Source organism: Chenopodium quinoa, unplaced genomic scaffold, assembly GCF_001683475.1.
Source record: "Chenopodium quinoa cultivar QQ74 unplaced genomic scaffold, ASM168347v1, whole genome shotgun sequence".
Classification (NCBI taxonomy): Eukaryota; Viridiplantae; Streptophyta; class Magnoliopsida; order Caryophyllales; family Amaranthaceae; genus Chenopodium; species Chenopodium quinoa.
This window is the reverse complement of record NW_018743850.1, coordinates 888,309-907,050: the sequence shown is the minus strand read 5'-3', so window position 1 is coordinate 907,050 and position 18,742 is coordinate 888,309. Positions and strand designations below refer to the sequence as shown.

General features: G+C 37.7%; 1 protein-coding gene across 1 annotated transcript; it reads right to left on the bottom strand.

Moving 5' to 3' along the window:
• Positions 1–4,652: 4,652 nt before the first annotated feature.
• Positions 4,653–17,512, bottom strand: LOC110685833 (UPF0261 protein y4oU-like). The gene is made up of 9 exons (XM_021862361.1): positions 17,132–17,512; positions 15,365–16,018; positions 14,798–15,004; positions 14,206–14,421; positions 13,871–14,093; positions 6,691–6,938; positions 6,240–6,418; positions 5,887–6,140; positions 4,653–5,105 (listed from the first exon to the last, which is right to left on the bottom strand). Exons 1-9 carry the CDS (start codon positions 17,258–17,260, stop codon positions 4,954–4,956), a joined length of 2,262 nt encoding a protein of 753 aa, XP_021718053.1. The 5' UTR covers positions 17,261–17,512; the 3' UTR covers positions 4,653–4,953.
• Positions 17,513–18,742: the final 1,230 nt, after the last annotated feature.

Here is an 18,742-nt window from a genome sequence, read left to right as displayed (position 1 = left end):
TAAAAGAGCATGAGGCTAGTACATTCCAAGTTTTAGTTCCTTTACATCCGCGAAATGGTTGACCATCACCATCGGACACAACTGCACTAATATGAGTTCCATCTAAAGCACCAACACAATCCTAACACATGAAAATTAAATTTTTATTATAAAATAATGCTTTTATAAATGTATTTATATGAAAATTAAATAACATACTAACCTTAAAAAAAGGCCAATATAATGAGTTTTCTTGTACTTCTGGTGGTGTATCGGCCAAATCTTGATAAGGACGAATTAAATCACATGACAATCTTGTCAATGCTTGCAACACCCTTCTGAAATATTTGCGAATTGTTGATATTGAGTGCTTAAATGTGTCAGCAGTTTGGCGTTGAGATGCCCCTAAATAGACAAATTCCTACTTGTTCAACCACTTTTACAAACCTTCCGTCCGATAATAAATTTTTTTCTATCTTCAATTGGACTAGTCGCACAAACATATCCCTATCCAATCTTAGCTGCTCTTTAAACAAACCAGGATGAACTGTTAACAACCTTGTTATATATGCTGATCCATTTTCACCCCCGATCCTTAAAGGTATGCGATGAATTGGGGTAAGGAGTCTCAACAATTCATATAGTACCAAAAATAGTATGCATTTTTGAAGCAACTCATTGTCCATTCTACAATATAAAAGCAACAACAAGAAGTGAGATCTCACATTTAAACAAAAAAAAATAAAAATAAAAATATAATATAATATTAAGATATAACCTTCAATATGTAGATGATTACAAAAAGCATTGTATATTTTTATGATTGTCCAATTCGTCCCACCCAAGTAGTATATATATATATATTAAATCAGTAAAACTACATGTAATACAAGGGAATTATTTGTTTTACCATATATACGGAGTACAAAGAACGCAAAGGAAAGAGATTGATTATTATTATTATTATTATTCAGTAAAATGAAAGTAATAAATTGTTCATTATTAAAACAAAACAAAAAAAAATAAAAAAATAAAAAAAATAAAAAATAAAATCCTAAAAGGTTGATGATAATTTCTATCATTAGCAATATTTATGAGAATTTATTAAACTTGTCTTATCGATCAATATATGTTCAAGTCCTGTCAAAAAATATGTTCATGCCAAGATTCAATTAATTATCACATTACATTAGCGGTATTTTATTTTCCTTTTATACATCAAATATGCCAGCATAAAATCCAATTGGTCAGGATCAAACAACTATTTTCTAAGTTTTTAGTAAAACTTCCTTTTTTTTATTTTTATTTTTTAGTTCGATTGGTTTTTGATTTTGCATGTGAAAAAGGTCAATAGTCTCATTACTATAGCCCATATACTCGTTTATTAATTATTTTTGTGTAATCCCCAGGCCAATTGTCCCTATTGAAATAAAATATCTTTTTCTCATCATTTCTAATTATATTTTACTATTGAATAGATAAGCATACAACAATTCTTCTTCAAAAAAAAAATATACATACAATGTCAAAACAAATAAAATGAAATTATTTTATTCATATTATAACGAAGCACCAAAGTTTTTATTAAAATAAACACTCATTTGTTTCATCATAATAATCTCCACCACATTAGTTTTTACTGCTTATGACAAGTCCAAGTCATTTATTTCATCAGCTAATTAGGGAGTATAATAGTCTATAGGAAAAGCTATATCCCTCGACTTCAACCAAAGCAATTTCTGATGATTAGTAGCAAGTGCCATGAAAAATTCCCCATTGTGATCCTTAGTTAAGTACTCCAAAACATGGATATAAAAAGCATCAATGTAATCTTTCATTTGAGGAATCAATTTAAGAGTTGCAGCAAGAAAATTGAACTTTTCTTGTACTGGATTACTTTGTACCTTTGATGACTCAGCCTGAATAGTTGACTTCACAACCTCTATAACTTATCAATGTCGCTCATCCTCTTTTTATTAATTTTACTAGTTTCCCCCAAACTCTTACGCTTTCCTAGAGGAGGTGATATTCTAGAAGAATCATTCTCATAATCTACATTGTTATCCTCGGGGGTTAAGTTTAAAGGATGATCTTGCTCATCATCATTGTCTCCTGTGGGTTCTTGATCTTTATAATTAGAAAATAGTGATGCATTTTTTGCCATTGACGGGGAGATAACCAATTTATTGGTTGCAAAAGTGCCCTTGAAATAAGCATGCAGCAGATCTTCATTAGGTAATGGCCTCTTCAAGAATTGTATGGGCCATCCTTTATGTTTCTGTATAACAAAATAATTACAGTAACTAAGATTACTACCATACATCATTAACATAATTTGAATAATAGATGACAAAAAACAAAGTTTAATACCTTAACAAATGCAGCCCACCTATCATCTTGTTTGATGAGAGGGCAGCCAATCACTGCATCAAAAGCAAGACCCGTCCAACAAGCACCCGTCTTCAATCCATACCAAGCTATATATTTTCTTTTCAAATCTGCAAAATGATTTTGCAAAGGTTTCTCAGAAAAATTATGTCCAGTTTGCATTCAAATTACGCAAAAAATTTTCCTGATCTAACTTTGAGTTTCCATCTAATTTGTGTTGGAGAAGAATCTCCAAAAAATTTCTAGTAGTGTCATTGGTGAATTTGGTTCTCGAACCCATGAAGATTTGAAAGCTACAAGCTCGACTTGGATGAACTAGAACTATGAAAAAGAGGTTTTTATAGGCACTATAGAGTATTATAAAGATACTTTGACATATAATTTATGATCTTTATTTTTCCAAAAAAAAAAAATTGTACAATATTGTGAAATCTTACACACAATATGCTAACCATATATATGTACTCAATTTAGGAATTTACTTTCAAATAAAATAAATATCTTAAACAATCCTTTTTAAACAAAAATTTGTATTTTGGTTTAATAATTAATTACATTTGTTGAACATAAAACTAAACATTCTACAATAAAAGTCAAACACACTGACACTATTATGATATATATATGAGACTATTAAAATATATAGTTGATTGTTAAAATATTTCCGAAAGTAGCGAGTTGGAGTTAACGATCTCAAACCTAAAGACTTTAGCACAATTTATGACATGCATGAAAAAAATCTTGTTAATTAAATTTTTTTGTTGAATTGTCAATTAATTTTTTACTACGTATACGTTGGTTAATTGCATGGAATTTACAAATAATTATAGCAAATATTGGTAGATTGATTGATCATATCAAGGCATGTGATATTCAAGCAAAAAAAATATAACGACATATTGGTAGTATTGTATAGATCATGTATATATAATCATATATGAATATCATATTTCAAAATCTTATTGAATTTATTGTAAATGATTAGGTATGCTATTACGATGAATTTTGTTACCCTTTTATAAAATATAGTACTTGTATTTAACAAATATCACCGACTACAATATTATCAATAAGACATAATATTTTATACTTGACAAAAAAAAAGATATTATATTTTATAACTATACAATATGTGATAAAAGTGTAGACAAAAGTGATGCATAAAAAAATATATGTGAAGTATTAAAAAAAATCTTGTACGACAATATTTTACAGTATATGGAAAAAATAATTTACATAAAAAAAACCTAGTAAAAATAAAGCATCAAAATACATGAACTTAAATTAATTTTGCTGAAATTATTTTTGCTGAGTTGAAATTATTTTTACTGAACTGAAATTATTTTTGCTGAACTGAAATTATTTTTTACTGAACTGAAATTATTTTTACTAAACTTATTTTTATTGAACTTAAATTATTTTTACTGATTAAAACTGATTTTTACTGAATTGAAATTATTTTTACTTAATACTATTTTTTTAAGGTGAAGTGAACGGAGCATCCTAGTATGTCAAAGTCGTCGGTCAAGATTGTTCTCATTGGAAAGTTATTGTATTCATCTCAATGTGTCTAATTTTAACAAGAATAAGTAACAAGTTTTTTAAATAAGTTGAAGAAAATATATTCTAAGTTCATATTAGTTCAATTTAAATAAGTTCAAGAAAAATAAGTTCTTTCAAGCGTAAAAAGTAAAAATGGAGTAAGATACAAGTCAAATAAGTTGAGCAAACTATTTACTCCGTAATCAACAAGTTTGAAGGGATCTGGCTAATGATATCTAAATTGCAGTTTCATGACTAAAAAAATTACGTAGTAGAAATTATGAAGTTGAAGCTCAAGTCTCCGGACGAAATACCAAAGAGTTGAAGCTCAACCTTTTTGACTTACGACCCTGAAAAACACGTCTAAAGCCCCAATATAACCAATATGCAAGAAGCTTTCTTGATGTGCATTTAGGTCCTAATACTTTTCACTAGTGGATATTGGATAACATGAAATACTACGAGTACTATTGCAATTTCCTTATTACTACGAATCGATCACCTTAATTTTCTCATATTGACAAACATTGGTTTCACATTAAGTTATCATGGAATATAGACCGACAGAAAATATAAATATATTTTAGAAATGTAATAATGTTGAGCCACATTTACACGTGTTGCTAGGATAGACTCCTTGTTAAATACTGTACATCATATTCTGAATATTACAACATACTGTTTACAAAAAACGAAATTGAAAGACTATAAAATATTATAACCAACATTAAAAGGTTTTGATGGGATTTTGAATTTATTCATGAGCTTCAAAGTAAAGTGTTAAGAATGTTACAATTTACAGTAACACATTAGACATTTTACATGGAAGTGTTGCAAATCACAGTATCTAAGTGTTACATACAACGATACAACTCATACAAGTGTTGTCATTTATATAATTATTTAATTATTCTGTAACTTCGAGAATATTACCATAAGGTCAATCAGGTAGTAGCGCATACCATAGCAGCAGCTCTTTGGTATTCTACGGCAGCAGGCGAAACAGTTACATAGAAAATCCAGAAATTGATTCCTGAGAGAACCTCAGTAAAGCGAAATTAATTTATACTGTTCAACTGTACTCTTTATAGCTTGTTCAACCGGTAGTCTCTCCATGCTTGATGCCCCATAAAATCCGTGAACTCCCTTGGTTCTCTTTAGTATGAACTCTGCTTCTTTAGGGCCTGATATGGGACCTGTAAGGTTTAAACTGCTTGAGTTAGCTAACTTGATATACTCACTGCGACACTGCCTAAACTTAAAGTACAAGTCTTTCATTCAAGATGGGAGTAACAAGAGTAACCGGCAAATTCTTTTAGAAAAAAAAGAAACTTACAAATTGACATAGCCCACATAGGCCAAGAATTTCGATAGTACAATACACATTTATATCAGTTTAGACTTTAGAGCACAACCAGGTAGTTTGAAAGTCCCAAAAATGTATTAGGCTTTAGTTTGCCTTATCATATAGAAATGTACAAAGAGTAATTTCAAGGTGACGTATGTGACACAGACAGATTTTACACCAGAATGAATTATTTAAGGATATTATAAGTTAAATGTAGATAAGGGATGATAGCAGACGTCAGGAAGCCAAGTCGTACATCTCTTACTGTCTTACAACTATTAGTGTCAGAGGAGAACTCATACTTAGCAGCTATATGCAGGGTTTCTACTATCTTTGGCTAGAACAAAACTTTTGGGCAAGCACAAACAATCCTGGGTTCCAGAGCGGTAAATTTTACTACATTTACGTGTTTAGTAGATTTAATCAACATCTTTAAACATTAGCTTGAAAGACCCTCCCTCTTCAAAATTAGCTATTTACACTAAAACTTCACCTATAGTACTACTGTACTGCCTATGATCTAAAGGCAGTTTCTCTGCACTATCGTAATAACCCTAATACAGAGAACAATTAGCAGAAATAAAAGCTGAAACTCAAAGTTAACAGAATTCAGAAGTTGCAATATCTACCTCCATGACAGAGCACTATAACATCTGGCCTGGTCTTGTGTGCAGCATCTGCAATCGCTTGAACATGAATCACACAATCATCTAGGGAAACAGCAGTTGTTGCACCTATTGATCCAGAAGTTGTAAGTCCCATGTGTGCCACTATCATATCAGCACCAGCTTTTGCCATTCCTACAGACTCATCTTCATTAAATGCATATGGAGTTGTTAGAAGGCCCATTCTGTGTGCCTTGTTGATCATCTCAATTTCCAAGCTGGCCATAGAAATGGTAAAGACAGAGAGAGTTAGAGATAGTAACGGGCAATAAGGTACGCAAGGATGAGCTTATAAAATAGAAATTACATGAGATTACCCATATCCCATTCCCGTTTCCTCCAGGTTCTTCCTGAAATTACCATCAAAGAGGCCCACAGTTGGAAAGTTTTGCACCCCGCAAAATCCAATTGCCTCTAATTGCTTAAGAAAATAGTCCATTCTGCGGAAAGGGTCAGTGCCACATACTCCAGCAAGAACCGGTACATTTTTCACCACCTGCATAACATGTTATTTCTTTTGAGGGCCAATTGCGTAGTTTCACTTTTGAATTAGGCAACAAGGTTGGATCATAGTAGCTTTATAAGATGACATTTTTCTTTCCTTCAGACAAAGACTCCAAAAGCTGAAGTATCCTATGGTAGTCTTTAATTAGGTTTACACACAAAATCTAAAATATAACACGTGTAAAAGGAAATAATAAGGATGAACTTCCACTTAACAAGCCCTGGGGGGAGGGGGATATTGATCTGAAAGAGGTTGCAACTTACTGGCAAAACTTCATTGGCCATCTCAAGAACTACTGCATTTGCATCAGCAAAAGGCAACAGCCCGGCTAAAGAGCCCCTTCCAGCCATACGAAATCTTCCTGAGTTGTATATGACAATCAAGTCAACACCACCTGCTTCCTCAAATTTAGCTGATATCCCTGTCCCAGCACCAGCACCAATTATTGGAATGCCTTTGCTTATTTGATGAGTGAATGTCTGCAGTATCATATGCCTTCTTTGCAAAGTGTCTGCAAAGGTCATAGAAGTTATTACTATTCTAAACATATTAATATAATCAATGTCAAATCAGGAAAATGGAACCATAAAATCATAAATGCATAATTTGATGTGCAAATTTGTTGTAGTACAGAGAAATAAGTCCAAAATTACTATGAAATATTGAAATATTCCTATGTACAAGAAAGGAAAATATGCTTCTTAAACAGATTGTAATCACCAATATATATTTAGGTATACAAGATACATGAATTATGGCTTCATTTTAATGACTTTTCACTACATGATAACCCAAAAGCAGGATTCAAGTGATAAAACATACTAAGTGTCATATTAATCACACATAAATCATGCTTTACCCAGTTCTATTCATATCAAAGTGGAATTAACAAGTATTCTTGCGCACACAGAATAGTGGCACCTATAAACATAAATAATGATACTAAGGGAAAACACTGCAGATTATAAGATGCTGAGTATTTTAAAACAAGAATATTTACATTATTTATAATTCAAATCATAGAAAATTGGACAGCAAAAAGAACTGTCAGAAACATAAGACAGATTACAGTCACATTGATAATTAGCTAGCTTCATTTTCTGCTCAAACTCATAACTTCATGTTGCTGGTTGCCTTCAATATAATTATATGATGAAATTCAAAGTTAGCAAACATATGTATCTGTTCTCTTTTATAGCAAATTGTAACTTTAACTATCCATCAATCATGATCAGGCACTAAATTTTGCACTCTTACAACTTAACAGAACATGAATCAGATCCATGGGCTATGAGCAGCAGTAAGTGTCATATTACAATATGACTAGGTCTGGCTAGTGGCTATCAATACATAATCCTTGCATTATGCAACGGACTACGTGGTACGGCAATAAATAGCTAAGACGGGAATTGTTTGATTGATTAATGGCAGCTAAAAGCTTGCGAGAAAGATAACAATGGCTTTAGGCCATTACTCTCCAAGAGTTCCTTACAAATTTCTCCTTTTTTCCTCTACTCTTTTCTCACCTATTTATACTACTACAACTCATACTACAACTCATACATAATCGGACAAAACGCCTTAATTGCTAAATTTACTACAATTTGTCAACAAGCTAGAGTTACCACAGTTAATAAGCTAATACCCCAAAAGTGTCCCCTGCTACACTCAGATAACCGTTGCTTGTGTTGGTGTTGGTGGAGTGTCCTGCTGCCCCTGCTGTTCCTGTCCCCTCCTTTGCCTTCTGCTATACACCAAAATAGGTGGAGCTTGTGGGTGTATTGCAATACCGGCCCCCAAAAGAGCCACCTTGTCCTCAAGGTGGAAGCTCGTAAACTGCTCTTTGACTGCTACGGCATCCTCCCATGTAGCCTCAAATTCTGGAACCCCCAACCACTTAATTAACACCTCAACTCGACCTTGCTGCCCATTCTTGCGCCTAACATCCAACACCTCCTCTGGTTCAACCACCATCTCCAACTCCGGGGTCAATTGTGCGGGGATGGTGGGGGAAACATGAATACCACCAACAGCGCGCTTCAATTGCGAAACGTGAAAAATGGGATGAATGCGACATTCCTCCGGCAATAATAACTTATACGCCACCTGACCCACACGCTGCACCACCTCATAGGGTCCATAGAAGCGAGCCGCTAGCTTCTCAAAAGGCCTCCTAGCCAAAGACCGCTGTCGGTAGGGTTGTAATTTGAGGAACACAAAGTCCCCCACCTGAAACTCTTCATCCCGACGCTTACCATCCGCATTACTCTTCATAATCTGCTGAGCACGCACCAAATTGAACTTCAATTCGTCCAAGATTAAGTCCCGTTCTTGCAGCAATTCCTCCACGGTGCCCACCGAAGTATGTCCTGCTCCCACCCGTATCGATTTGGGAGTCTCTCTACCGTAAACCGCCATAAAAGGAGTAATCAGTGTAGCAGAGTGAGGGGTGGTGTTGTACGAAAATTCGGCCCACGGCAGCCACCTTGCCCAAGACTTGGGCTGACCCCCCGCGAAGCAGTGGAGATACGTTTCAAGCCGCTTGTTTACCACCTCCGTCTGTCCGTCGGTCTGGGGGTGGTAGGAGGTGCTGCGCTTCAAAACAGTCCCCTGCAACCGAAATAACTCTCTCCAAAAATTGCTCAAAAACACTCTATCCCGATCCGATACAATGCTGGCCGGAATTCCATGAAGCCGGACCACCTCCTTAACAAACACCTCCGCCACCGTATACGCCGAGAAAGGGTGCTTGAGCCCAATAAAATGGGCGTACTTCGACAATCTATCAACTACCACAAATATGGTATCCACTCCCTTCGACCGGGGTAAACCCTCTACGAAATCCATGCTTATATCCTCCCATATTCTCTCGGGGATGGGCAGCGGTTGCAACAACCCTGCCGGAGTTTGTTGAGAGTGTTTATTCCTCTGACAAATTGAGCAGCTTCGTATATATTGCATCACATCCTTCCGCATCCCACTCCAAAACCAATCCGCCCCGATTTTCAAATAGGTCTTAGTTTCACCGACATGTCCTCCCTCCGATGAGTCGTGATAGACTCGAAATAGGGTGGTTTTGTGCACCGAATTCCTTGGAATGACGACCCGACCCTTGTACAGCAACTGATGATTGTCCACCGTATAACCACGGGGTCCTTGTCCACCCTCGACCTCCGCGATTAATTTCTGAATTTCGCCACTTCTCGCGATTTCCTCCTTCAATTCATCCCAGTTCACCAATTGCGTGGCCACAATCGCGTTACATTCCCCTTTTTTCTCATCCTCGCCACGCCTCGACAGGGCGTCGGCCACCCTATTGGCCACCCCGGGTTTGTATTGAAGTTCAAAGTCAAACCCCACCAATTTCCGAACCCATTTCTGAAATTCCATCCCAATTTCCCTCTGTTGTGTTATGTATTTGAGGCTTTGTTGATCGCTTCGGATTACAAATCTTCGACCCAACAAATAGTGCTTCCATTTCTCCACGGCGAGGCAAACCGCCATCAATTCTTTCTCATATATCGATTTTCCTTGTGCTCTAGGGCCGAGCACCTTACTAAAGAAGGCCATCGGCTTCCCACCTTGCATCAAAACTGCTCCGAGGCCGTACCCCGAAGCATCCGACTCCACAACAAATTCCTTCGAAAAATCGGGCATGATGAGTACGGGCGCCGAGATCATCGCTTGCTTCAAGGCGTTAAACGCCTCATCGGCGGCCGGAGTCCACCCGAAACAGTCTTTCTTGAGTTGCTCTGTTAATGGCCTTGCGATATGAGCGTAGTGATGAATGAATTTCCTGTAGTATCCTGTCAAACCCAAAAACCCCCTCAAATCTCGGACGGACTTCGGTGTGGGCCAAGAAACCATTGAGCCCACCTTCTCTTGATCTACAGCACATCCCTCTTTAGAGATTATGTGGCCCAAGTAAGCCACTTTGGGCTTCCCAAATTCACATTTCTTTAAGTTGGCAAACAGTGAGTTCTCTTTAAGGGTGGCTAAGACTAACTTCACGTGAGCATTATGTTCCTCTTCACTAACACTATACACCAAAATGTCATCAAAGAAAACAAGGACAAATTTACGCAAATAGGGTCGGAATACCTCATTCATGAGAGCTTGGAAAGTCGTCGGGGCGTTAGTGAGACCGAAAGGCATGACAAGAAATTCGTAATGCCCCTCGTGAGTCCGGAATGCGGTCTTGTGAGTGTCCTCCGGTCTAACTAATATTTGATGGTAGCCGCTTGAGATCAAGCTTTGAAAATACCCTTGCTCCATGTAACTCATCTAGCAACTCATCGATTACCGGAATGGGATATTTATCGGGAACGGTCTCTTTGTTGAGGGCCCGGTAATCCACACAAAATCTCCATGATCCATCTTTTTTTTTCACCAAAAGCACCGGACTTGAGAAGGGACTCGTGGACGGCCTTATGATACCCGCTTGCAACATCTCCCCGATGAGCTTTTCGATCTCATCTTTTTGGAATTGTGGGCATCGATAGGGTCGGACACTAATGGGGTTAGTAGCCTCCTTAAGCACTATAGAATGCTCATGTCCTCTTGTTGGGGGTAATCCACTTGGACACTCAAACACCATGGCAAACTCCTCCAATACTTCTTGCAAGTATTCTGGAGGCCCACTGATTTTCGGCCCATCCTCAATGGGGCAGCCCACTTGCTTCTCCAACTTGCTCATTTCCACTAGTATGCCTCCTTCCTCCTTCCTCAACGTTCTAATCATGGCTTTAAGGGTAATTCCCGACTTGGTCAAGCTTGGATCCCCCCTAATTACCATGGTCTTCCCATCCATGGAAAAACTCATTTCTTGCAACTTCCAATTGGTGAGCACGGTTCCTAATTTCTCGAGCCATTGTATACCCATGATCACATCCGAGTTTCCCAACTTAAGAGGTAAGAAATCCTCTTCTACCACTACCCCTTCTCCCAATTCCACGCATACTCCTCTACATTGCCCCTTCCCTTTGATATTCTCCCCATTCCCAAGTGACACCCCAAAACTAGTGTCACCCGATACTACTAACCCAAGACTCTCCACGGTGTGCAAAGATATGAAGTTATGGGTGGCCCCCGGGTCGATCATGATCACCACCGGTTGCCCCTTGATCTTTCCTCTAAGCCTCATCGTCTTTGGATTGGATAACCCGATAATTGAGTTCATAGACACGGCGACCGGGCTCTCCTCACTTTCCAACTCCGGTGCCTCCATCACCTCTTGAGTAAGCAAGTAAACTACCTTTAAGAAATTCCTATTATTGATTTCACGGCAAGGTCCCCCCCCCCTTCCTCACCTTCTTCCTCCTCTACTAACAACACACTAAGCCCCTTAGCTCCACAAACATGGGTAGGTCCGGTCCATCTTCCATCACACTTAAAGCAAAGGCCCTTTGCCCTTTTATCTTGCATTTCCCACTCAGTCAATCTTCTCACACTTCCACTAAACTGAGAGGAATTTGGGTATGGTCGGTTTGAGTAGGAATTTGTGGGCTGGTTTACAGAGGCTAGGGAGTTTTGTGAGGATTGGCTGGGTTGATTGTTGTGGGTTGGGCCAGTAGGAGTTGGGCTGAAGCTTCGGGCTGGTTGGGTATTACAAGTGGGGTTGGGTTGATTTGTGGGTTGATGAGGTTGGTTGGATCCAGCCCCTAATATGGTGGTGGCGGGGCTCCGGTTAAAGTAGGAATAGGGTCCGGGTTTGGTAAACACTCCACCCGACTTCTTGAACCCGGCTACCCGATTTCTTTCCTCGACCCGCACCGCCAAGTCCATTGCTTCATCCAAGGTCATCGGATTCAACATTCGAATTTCAGCCTTTACTTCCTCCCTCAATCCATTAATAAACTGAGCCTTGAGAATGTTCTCCGGAATGTCAGGAAGAGGCGTCGCCTTCTCTATAAAAAACCTCCGATACTCCACCACCGTGGCGGTTTGTTGCACCGCCAACCATTGCTCGTGTAGCGAGCCGGCGTTAATAGGTCGGAATTGGTTTAACACTCGTAATTTCAAATCTTCCCAGAGCACCACCGGTCGACGACGGTGTTCCCATTGATACCACCGGAGCGCGTCCCCATCAAACGCCACTACCGCCGCCTGTATTTTCTCGGCCTCCGACAGTTGATAGAATAGAAAAAATTGCTCTCCTCTCAAGATCCACCCGTCTGTGTCTTTTCCGTCGAACGTGGGCATGTCCAACTTACGGAATTTCCAGTTGTTGCGAGTCTCGTGGTAGTTGCGATTCTCCTGGTTGTTCTCGTGGTGGCGAAATGCACCACCCAACCCTGCCTCCCAATTTCCAAAGCGGAGGCCATTGAAAGCCCTTGCTCCGATTGGTGTGTCTTGGTAACCCCCTGCCCCGTGTTGAGGCTGCTCCACTTCTTCCTCCGCCCCATGCGATGGCGCCTGCTGACCCCCCAGTCCCTTCAAGGCGTCGCGAATCTCGTCTAGAACCTTATCTTGTCGGCTCGTCGCCATGTTCACATGTTGGGTTATGTCTTGACGGAATCGATCCATTCTTCCCTCCAACGATTACCTCACCTTGTCAATGGATTCATCTTGTTTCTTCAAGAGTGTATGCTGAAGCGAACCTTCCCCTTCACCGAGCTTTTCGAAGATTTCCTCCACTCTTTCCTCTAGCGCCGCCACCCTCTCCGGCGTCACCGTTAACGGAGTCGGCGGCATTCCGGCTCTGATACCAAGTGCAACGGACTACGTGGTACGGCAATAAATAGCTAAGACGGGAATTGTTTGATTGATTAATGGCAGCTAAAAGCTTGCGAGAAAGATAACAATGGCTTTAGGCCATTACTCTCCAAGAGTTCCTTACAAATTTCTCCTTTTTTCCTCTACTCTTTTCTCACCTATTTATACTACTACAACTCATACATAATCGGACAAAACGCCTTAATTGCTAAATTTACTACAATTTGTCAACAAGCTAGAGTTACCACAGTTAATAAGCTAATACTCCAAAAGTGTCCCCTGCTACACTCAGATAACCGTTGCTTGTGTTGGTGTTGGTGGAGTGTCCTGCAGCCCCTGCTGTTCCTGTCCCCTCCTTTGCCTTCTGCTATACACCAAAATAGGTGGAGCTTGTGGGTGTATTGCACATTAACATCTGAAATGTCATCAGAACATTATATAAATACTACTCCCTCCGTCCCTATATTAGAAGCCTATTTCTCTTTATTATGTGAGTAATAAATATTAGAAATAGGCTTTTAATAAAGGACGGAGGGAGTATAAAGGAGTTGGTTATATTAGGTGTCAGGCAGGTAATCCAGTTGTTAGGAACAATTGTCGTCACATATTGTTTTGATTACTAATGCCATCGTAAACCAATTATTTGAATCTACCATAGCTAAAGATTCCAAATCCTCATACTCAAACTAAAAATTATAACAATCAAGTATGCGAAGATAAAGTAAGAACCTTTGTTTGCGTCCGGGAATTCACTCAAGCTGTATTCTACGGATGGATAACTAGATGAGTCTGCTTTAGCTTTCACATCTTCACTAAGATCTTGATTGTGTCCATTAGCTGTAAGTTTTTTCAAATGTGAATTTGTTGCACTCTTGCTACTGATCTCGAGAAATGCATCAACTAATGCAGTTGCAAACTCTGGATCATTGATATGATGAGGATATTTTTTTACCTATTAATCAAAGAAATAGTAGTCAAGTTATAGGTAATTGGAATGTCGATTTAATAGCTTTCACAAATCACAAGAAACTAAGAACTATAAGATATCTGTTTAACCACAGAACCTTCAGATATTCGTTAGTCTGAATCAACCTCTGAAGTTCACTTAGTAGGGTGCCAGTTGCTTCAGGATCATAAAAAGGCTTTTCAGGTGCATCCAGAGCAGAGATACCTTTTTCTGGCAAGCAGACACAAATTTTTGATGTTGCCTTGTTCAGTTTACCTGAAATAAACTCCGCAATTTTTTTGTTTTCATCTGGTGTGGTCCGCATTAGTGTCACCTGTACATGATTACAAATATATGTTACCTGTGATTAAACCCCAGATGTCCTATAAAAAGCCACCAAACAATCAATTTTAACCCTAAGTGATAGAAGATTATTAGAAGTTGTTTCTAAAAAGCCTTCATTTTTTTTTTTTTTTAATTTTTTTTTTTTGAGGTACAAAATAGAACTGCAGAGCAGAGCACAGAACTACACTACAGAAATAAAATTGAGATGCTATTAACATCACAGAACTGTAATATGATACCAGATTTTATCTAATTTTTGTAATGATTTTCTATAGCCATTTTGCAAGTAAGTACACCAATAACAGTTGAACAAAAACCAATTGCTTGACCAATGTTGCACAAAACCTGACGATGTTGAGGATTACCTGCTCATTATGCACATAAATCTTTCTATCCTGAAACTTGGAAGGCACGCTGTCCTTCACACCAAAATTAACCATATCCAAGGCTCCGACACTTAGGACATAGGGGATCTTCTTCTCTATGATAGCATCAAAGCGAGAGCTGTCACATGCCATGACACCACCGACCACATAATCAGCAACTTCTGTTGTTGTGATATCCAACACTCCCTACTCAAGAAAGATATAATAGTTGGTGAAAAAAAGAAACCAAAGTAGTAGTTGAGAATATCATGAACTAAAGGCAAACATGATAAGTTCATTCCAAGTTTTCAAGAATCTAGTCTGATAACAATTAAATTATGTAACAATATCAAATGATCTTGTGAAGGACATGGATGGAATAGCAGATGACCAACAATTAAATAAAAACAAATTAGCCATCTCAGTGCAAATAATTACATATAGGAAAGCAGCACACTTGAATGAACAACATGTAGCACATAAGACATGAATAGGTAGGTTATCAGATCTTTGCAACAAATCAAACATGCATGTCATTCTAAGTTTGTACCATAATGAGAAATTTACCTGTATTAGACCACCTTTAACAAGATCCTCCATTGCCTTGCCCCCCACCCCAGTTGCATGGAACACCAAAGATTCATAACCTTCCTCAAGCAACCTGTTCTTAAGAGCATCCACACACGGAGTGGTGACACCAAACATAGTAATTCCAACAGTAGGTTTTCCCTCAACACTAGCAGAGTTAGATGACCGCTGTAAGCTTCCAAGAACCATTCCTGCGAATGCAGCTCCAGCATTCGACAAAATAACCCTGCTCACTCGATTGATTCCACATATATCAACCACAGATGGAATCAATACCAAATCTGACGTACCAATGTAAGGCTGAGTTTGACCACTTGCTACAGTGGAAACAATGAATTTCGGCACCCCAACGGGGAGACTTGTAAAAGCAGAAGACAATAAAGAAGTTCCTCCAGTGCCTCCAAGACCAATAGCTCCCACAACTACATGATCCTCGTAAGCTTTCTTTATGAATTGTTCAAGAGCTTTACTCATTATTTTCACTGCTCTGCCTCGATCATCAGGAAGCAAATAATCTTGGTTTCCAGGACCAAGATAAGAAGATAGCACATCCTTTCTCGGAACAAAATGAAAGTCTTCCAAACTCTGGATCACCTTCTGACCTGAGGAAACATCAACCAGAGTGACCTGAACCTGATTAAAAGCATACATGAACCAGTGTTAAGATTTAACTTTGTATCCAATTTGCAACAGATTTTAATCTATTCTACCATTTTGAGTAATCAGAATAAAAGCATACATCAGCTAGAGTGACCTGAATATGATACAAGGCACACATAAACTAGTGATAAGAGACAACTTTATATCCAATTTGGAACAGATATTAATCTATACTACCATTTTGAGTAATCAGATTTGCAAACCTGTGGATCAATTAAACCACTCCCTCCCATTCCCAAATTCAATTCCTTATGATAAAAGAAATCAAGGGTCACAGTCTGAATTTCTGAAATGATGTTATTTAATAAAAGAGCACTTCAAGTGCAGGGTCAAAATTGCGCTGTTTCCAGAAACTCCACAAGTAACACAAAATTAAGCAGAGATTTAAATGATAATAAATCAGCACAATGTCTCTCATAGCCGAGTTTGTTTATCAAGTGGTAAAATTGTAATATTTTGGGGTAAAATCGCTAATGTTAGCCGCTTTACCTATGAACAGTGCAAAATTATGCCATAGTTAATCAAGAAGATAAATTTGTATTTTCTATAAGGGTTTAAGGGGAAGACTTGATTGGTTTTATTATAGTCACACTCAGCAGTCAGAACTATTATATATTTATATGAACATGCATATAGCAAAATCTGAAAATCCTTTAAGCAACATAATAAAGAGAATTTATTATACACACGGGTGTTCCCATCTCTACGTACAATCAAGTGCAATTTATGCTTATTTGGTGCATTTGGACTTCTACAAATGAGAAAAAAAAAATTAAAAAATAGCCTTAGTGTACCAAGCTAATTTAAAATTTTCCCACCACATAATTGCTAATTTTTCCAAGAATTGTCTAAGAGAGTACTTTATACTTTTTCATGGACAAATCAATTGTCACAATCCCTAAAAATAGATTATATATATCTGCACAAATCAGAAAAGAAAAACAAATTGCAAAAACAGAGACATAATCAACAAAAATTGAATGCTAACCAACCACAAAATTAATCAATCAAGCTTAGCAATTTAATGACCAACATAAATAAGATCATTAAATAAATAAATAAAACGGAAATAAAAAACCTTCAAACCTGAGAATGGGAGGAATTGGGAGAAAAAGATTTAAAGTGGGAAGCAACAGATTGACATAGAAAGCGGAGTTCTTCAAGCTTTGTATCAGCAGTGCCTACACAAAACACTGTATTTTTGGGCAACCCCATTTTTGAATTTCTTCTAATTACTGCTAATTTGAGTTCTTGGTGTGAATTTCTCGCAACCCAGAAAGAGGAAATTTTTTTTTTTGTTTTTTTTTTTTTTTAATAATGTAATTGTTGATCGAATTTTAGAGAAATCGGATTGGATTTGGAGGCTTGTCAATTATCATCGCAATCGTATGATTTCCCAGGTTGTGTCTTGTTAGAATATCGTGACCTCGGCTAACTCATCACATCACCCCGGCCCATTCACCTTGCAAAAACTTTAATTTTATTCGTAACTGGTCACAACGTGTGTCCCGAATTACTTTATTCATGAGTTACTTGGTCGATCATGGGTTACTCGGTAATGCGCTAACCAACTGAGTAACCCTTGAATAAGTAACCTCAACAAAAACACACTAACCGACTTAGTAACCTCAGAATAAGTAACCCTTGATCGAATGAGTAACCCTTAAATAAGTAACCCCGGTCACACAGTGTGGTCACACAAAAAAAGCACCACAAAAACTTTTGTACGAAGTATATTTAAAAAAATTGTCTTCACCTTATACGTATGTCATGTCTTTTTACAAATCAAACACAACTGTCGGTAGAATTGGTCATGAGTTCATGAGTCTCATGAGCTAAGGAAAAGTTTTGACGATTTATTATCAAATGATTCGTGCAAACCTTGAAATAAAAAATAGGTGAATTAAATTTTGAAAATGTATTGAGATATATTTAGGAAATATATAGGTGCATATTTGATTGGGTGAATATTTAGATTCACTAAGATATATTTTCCTATGATTATCTATAGTTAGCTAGCTGTACACAGCTTTGACAAGGCTTAGGAAACTAAGCATATTGTAATATAAATACTTTGCTCATGAATGAATGAAGGGAAGCCAAAGTTTTATCACAACTTTACAAAATGTAATCTGCCGACGTGTCTCTCATACTAATTAAGTACAACACAATTTTTAAACTACGGGGTAATTTACAGTATTACAATATCTTAACAATATATTAATATGTGTAAAGTATTTAGTGGATTGTTATATATAAATGAGTAATATGATCTTATAATTAAATGGTGCAATAAGCTACATTTCAATTGAGAGCTACACTTATAACATCTAATTACATAACAACCAAATAATTGGATCAAATGGAATTGGCAGGTTCGACAGTGGGTGAGATGTGGGAGGATGGGCTTGGATGGCGTTGGAACATCTTTGCCCCATTCCTTGATCAAAGTGTTCTTAAGAAAATTCAAAATTATGAGGTGAGACTTGATTCCTCGATTGGTGATTTGGTGTATTGGAAGGATGGTGATAAGGGGAAGTTCAAAATCAAGTCGGCCATCCAGATTATGCAACATCATACCGATGTCTTAGATGAAGAATGTTGGGATGCGGTTTGGCATGCCCCTGTCCAACAGCGTATTAGAGCTTTCCTCTAGTTAGCTTGTCACGATAGGGTGCTTGGCAACTCAAATATGTT

Coding starts and splice junctions, on each gene's coding strand:
- LOC110685833 (XM_021862361.1), bottom strand. CDS start 17,260: ATGGGGTTGCCCAAAAATACAGTGTTTTGTGTAGGCACTGCTGATACA. Junction 16,019..17,131: donor CCAATTCCTCCCATTCTCAG/GTTTGAAGGTTT, acceptor GCTTTTAATCAG/GTTCAGGTCACTCTGGTTGA. Junction 14,422..14,797: donor TTTATGTGCATAATGAGCAG/GTAATCCTCAAC, acceptor AATCATGTACAG/GTGACACTAATGCGGACCAC.